At 35.4% G+C, this 5,558-nt stretch overlaps 1 protein-coding gene across 1 annotated transcript; it reads right to left on the reverse strand.

Annotated features, from left to right (window-relative positions):
* Positions 1-4,066: 4,066 nt before the first annotated feature.
* On the reverse strand, positions 4,067-4,588 carry LOC110669368 (uncharacterized). Its single transcript, XM_021831007.2, has one exon. It carries the CDS (start codon positions 4,586-4,588, stop codon positions 4,067-4,069), a length of 522 nt encoding a protein of 173 aa, XP_021686699.2.
* Between the last annotated feature and the right edge of the window lie 970 nt (positions 4,589-5,558).

Raw genomic sequence — 5,558 nt, forward strand, 5'->3', positions numbered from 1 at the left:
GTAGTAGTTTGTGATTTGTAAATTATGAACTCATGTAAATTAGTAAATTTATGTAATCTTATGTTGATGTACATATTTGAAGAATTTTGTTAATTAATATAATTTGAGAATATCTTCATGAAATTTTAGTTGATTTTGAATTTGAATGAAATTGTGGATTAATGTTGAGAACTTGAAATGATTGCTAATGTTGAGACCATGTTGATGGTTATTGGAGTTTGAGAATGATTGGAAATGATTATTGGAAGTGTTTTTCACAGGTTCCGAAGAACTATTTTCTCCATTTTTAGCCGATACTCTACCGGATTTTCTATAAAATTTTCGAAATCTCAAACAAATTATAATTTCAATAAATGACTTAAATGAATTATATTTCATAAATTGTACTTCATAACTATGAAAAAAATAAAATAGGAAGAATAAAAAAATGATTGAATTAAAATAGGGTGTTCCGGTACACTGCGTGGCATATCTTGCTCGGCTACACTGTAGACGGGTAAGGGGTGTCACATGGACATTAACCTACTATCACTTTTATTTGAGTTAATCAACCTTAATTCCCATCAAATACATATAAGAATAAGTCACTAACCATGCATTTTCATGGCTGCCAAAACTAAGGTTCACCAATACTCATCATTTCCTCTATTTTTTTAGCAATTCAACTTACCCAAAGCTCAACACAAGGATTAGTAAAGGTAAATGGAAAGATTAAGCACTAACCTCAACTTGAGCTTCACAAATCCATGGAATTTCCTCTCTTTTTTGCTGCCCACATACTGCCCATGGTGTGAAGACCACTTTTAATGAAGGGAGTTTGAAGAAATATGGCTTGAATCATGGTAGATTTGAGCTTATGCATGAATGGCCATGGAGGAAGCTTGGAAGAACATTTGGCCATGGAAGAACTTGAGAAAGCAATTCAGAAAAGTTAAAAAAATGAGGAAGAAAGCGACTTTGCATGTTTTCCACTTAGTTTTATATGTCCACTAATCCCACTTAGTGGAGCACTAACAATAAATTAATGATTTAATTAGTTAAAGTTCCATAATTTGTACATTTGCCTCATTTCTTTCACTATTTAAATAATGTACCACATTTTTATTTTTCATGACATTTTCAAAGTGTAATACCACTCATTTTTAATGGACATTCTGGTCAAAAGGTAATTCTAGATGTTAATTGACCACAATGCCCCTATTCGGGTTGCATTCCCGATTTTTCGATAACACCGAGTTTTGTCGTTTTCTCGATTTCTCGTTTTTCTTTGTACTAATTAATTAATTTTTCTTTGATATTTCTAATGAAATTTAAACTTTAATAAGTCCTTAATTATGTCCCAAAGCTAAATTCCAAGGGTTCCTTGTAGTCCTGGGGTCGATTATTGCCTGCGCCGTAACTTTCTCGTGCGGTCACCCATCGCTGCGATGCTGGCTCGTTTAACTTGGTTACATTTCATTGCTATTATTTTTCCTTTATTTTTCTTGTATTTTCTTTTCTTGCTTTTTATTATTTTATGTCTCCTCACTAATATTTAAATGTAGTTTTAGGCATTCTAGCTATCTAGACAGACACTGGTCACCGGAATAGTAGAACATACTACCAAACATAGGGGTGTTACAAGTTTTGCCTTTTGAGAGATTACAGACGTAAACAGGATACTAGAAACAATTTTTAGTATTTTTAATTCAAGAGATTGTTTGCTAATCTCTTTGAATTGATGAGAGATGAAGAAGAAGAGAAGGGAGAGTGTTCTTTAGGTGGCGGCACCAAGGAGTAAGTGGCAGCTCATATTTATTTTCTTTTATCCTTACACTTATATAGCTAGGTCACCACTTAAAACCCTTGCCACATGTCACCCTCTGATTGGTTCTAGGTTTAATTGACCCAATCACATTATGCCAAGTGTCAAACCTATATTTAATCTTGACTTTGATCATCTTACATGATTAAAAGACATTTGGCAAGCTTATGTGTAGTGCTATGTGTCACCATCTCATGGTGTCACATGTCACCCTGTGAAATGACCAAAATACCCCTGTGCCTTAATTTTGAGTTCTCAACCCAAAATAATTATTTCTCTTCTTCTAATCAATTTATATCAAATATAAATTAATTAATTAATCTTTATTAATTAATTTCTCATTAATTAAATTTATATTTAAACACTTTAAATATAAATTTAACTTGTACTATACATCCAATAACCTAGATTTGGTTTCAAGCCATGCTAGGGACTTTGCAATCTAATTGCAAACCAAACGTATTTAATTAATCAATTAAACTCTTTAATTAATTAATTAAATCATATTTAATTTGTTGATTACTTGTGCATGTGTGTGACTTACTAGGCTCATCACTAATTGGTAATGAGACATGATATCAACTCTTAATATCATCAGAACTCTTTCTTACCATAAATGATTTCTCTAAATCATTTTATGCACCTCATAGACCATGGTTAACACCTAGCATAGCATGCCATGGCCACCCAATTAGTAATAAGGTTTACCTTAAATGAACCTATAATCATATGTTACCATGCACTAGAATCTCTTTGTTACAAAATCCCAATTCTAGCTGGAGTCATGGTTTATGTCAAACTCCATTTGCTATGAATATTATGTTCTCTTTTAATTCTAGTTGTTGATTAAAAGGATTTTCTCATCAGAAACTCTTTTCTGAATAAATCTATCTATCTTGGCCAGGAACTTGAAACATCAAGAACAATTAAATGACAAGGGTAAACTCCATGTACTTGTTATAAATGTCACTGGTTCGACCTACTTATCATGTATAAGTGCCTATCATGTTTGTTATATGGCATGAGACTCACCATTCCATCTTATTTACATCTCAAATAAATAACTTGGGAACAAACATGATTATAATCTTTCTGGATAAGTCATGTCCTTATTGTGAAGTATGCTCGATTGTGAACCTATTTATGATACTTTGTGCTAGAAATACTGTCACTCATATTCTTAACAACTTAAGAATAGAATTTCTAATAAAATATCAATGGACCTTTTTTATTACACATAAATATATTATGTAAATGGAAAAGTGAAAATGCCTTTTATTAATAAAATATGTACAAGATACATACTAAATGATATGCTCTAGGGCATACTACTAGCACAAAGATCAAAGGGCATCCTTCTATGTGCAAATGTTCCATAAGGGCATATGAATGTGGTTTTTTCTTGGTCTTCTGGGTGAATGGGAATTTGGAAAAATCCTGAATACCCATCTAGATAGCATAAGTAGGAATGTTTTACCAATCTTTCTAACATTTGGTCAATGAAAGGAAGAGGAAAATGGTCCTTTCTAGTGGCACTATTCAATTTCCTATAGTCTATGCACATGCGCTAACCAGTGACTACCCTAGTAGGGATTAATTCATCATTTGCATTTTGAATGACAATTATCCCACCTTTCTTAGGTACCACATGAACTGGACTAACCCATTTACTATCAGAGATTAATTATATAATACCTGCATCTAATAGTTTCAAAATTTCCTTGTTTACCACTTCTTTCACGTTTGGGTTAAGTCTTCTTTGATGTTCAATAGTGGGTTTACAATTTTCTTCCATAGGTATCCTATGCATGCAAATAGAAGGATGAATCCCCTTCAGGTCTTCAATTTTATACCCTATGCTCTTGCTATGAGTCCTAAGTACCCTTAGAAATTCTTCCTCTTCTGTCTCAGATAGGCTGGCATTGATAATCACAGGATATTTAGAATTTGAGTCCAGGAATGTGTACCTTAGGGTAGAGGGAAGAGGTTTCAGTTCTACCTGTTTGGTGTTTTCTTGGAGCTTGCCCTTGGGTTGTTCTTCCTTTAACTCTTCTATAGCAAAAGCTTGGGCCAATAGTGGGGATAGACTAACTGTCAAGGATTGCACACAAGCTGCAATCTCCATGTTCTCCTTCTCTGCTGTGAGGCTGTGCACGATGGATGCTTTTAGAGCGTCTTTAGGGTGTACTTTAATGAATTCCTCTTTAACTTGCTTATCAATCACATCAACCATGAAGCATTCATCAGGTTCAAACTTGTGCTTCATTGCATTGAATAGGTTGAACTCCACCTCTTCCTCTCCTCCTTGAGAGTTAGCAGCCCGTTCTTGACGTCTATGACAACTCCAGCAGTTGCTAGAAAAGGTCTTCCCAATATTATGGGGATCTGGACATCCTCTTCCATTTCCAGTATAGCAAAATCAATTGGGATAAAGAATTTTCCCACCTTGATAGGGATGTTTTCTAGAATACCTATAGGGTATTTCACATATCGATCAACCAGTAGTAACGAAATTATTATAGGCTTAAGTTCCCCTATATCAAGCTTCTTACATATTGACAAAGGCATCAGACTCACACTTGCACCTAGATCACAGAGGGCTTTGTCAATATTCATGTTATCGATAAGGCAAGGTATGGAGAAGCTTCCTGGATCCTTGAGCTTTAGTGGCAGCTTGTTCTGCATTATGGCACTGCATTCCTCTGTAAGAGCGACAGTCTCATAGTCCTCCTGCCTTCTCTTCTTTGATAAAATATCTTTGAGGAACTTGGTATAGGATGGCATTTGAGAGAGTGGTTTTGTAAAAGCAATATTTATATAAAGTTTCTACAAGACCTCTAGAAACTTCCCAAACTGCTTATCTAATCTGGCTTTCTAGAATCTCTGAGGGAAGGGTAGAGGAGGCTGATATGGTTATGGTAGCTTCTTTTTCTTCCTTGCTTCCTCCTTTTACTTCTCCTTAGCTTCTTCCTTTTTCTCCTTTGCTTGGTTTTTAGATTTTTTAGAGGTTTTCCTCTGACTGTTTTAAAATCCTTCCACTCCTCAATGTAACTACCTTACAGTGCTCTCTTGGGTTCATTTCTGGTTGACTAAGCAGTTTACCAGCAGCCTTGCTTGAAGAACTTGCCTGCTAAACAATTTGATTCTCAAGCATCTTGTTGTGTGTGGCAAGTTAGTCCATTCTGGAAGTCAGTTGTTTGATCATTTCATTCTGCTATTGCTGGGCTGCTAGGAAGCTTTGCATCATGGATTCCATAGTCGAGCTTGATTCAGGCTGTTGGCTCTAAGGGGGTGGTGGCTGTATAGGGTTTTGTCCCCTATTCTAAAATCCAGGGGGTGCTGGGGGTATGTATCCATGTTGTTTATTTATTGGCTAATTCTGCATATTGGACCATAAGAAATTTGGGTGGTTCCTCCATCCAGGGTTGTAAGTGTTTGAATATGGATTGTTAAGCTCCCTCTGGTTAAAGTTTCCTCCATTATTCACATAGTTCATATGTTTTGCGGGAGGTTCATTGAAGCTGTTATATTCTGAACTCATGTATCCTCCTCTATAGCTGTCCTCGTGTTGATTGTTCATCCCTATAGCATTCACTTGCATTTTATCAAGCCTTCTTGTGAGCTGGTCAAATTGAGCATTTATCATGCTTAGGGCATCCACTTCTAGGATCCCTGCTGTTCTCCTTGCATTTCCCCTTTCATTTGACCACTCATAGTTGTGATATGTGACCTTTTCCAGAAGTTTAAGTGCCTG

This window comes from Hevea brasiliensis, chromosome 3 (genome assembly GCF_030052815.1).
Source record: "Hevea brasiliensis isolate MT/VB/25A 57/8 chromosome 3, ASM3005281v1, whole genome shotgun sequence".
Taxonomy (NCBI): Eukaryota; Viridiplantae; Streptophyta; class Magnoliopsida; order Malpighiales; family Euphorbiaceae; genus Hevea; species Hevea brasiliensis.

Excerpts from the sequence above, each read along its gene's own strand:
- LOC110669368 (XM_021831007.2), bottom strand. The coding sequence starts at position 4,588 with ATGCCATCCTATACCAAGTTCCTCAAAGATATTTTATCAAAGAAGAGA.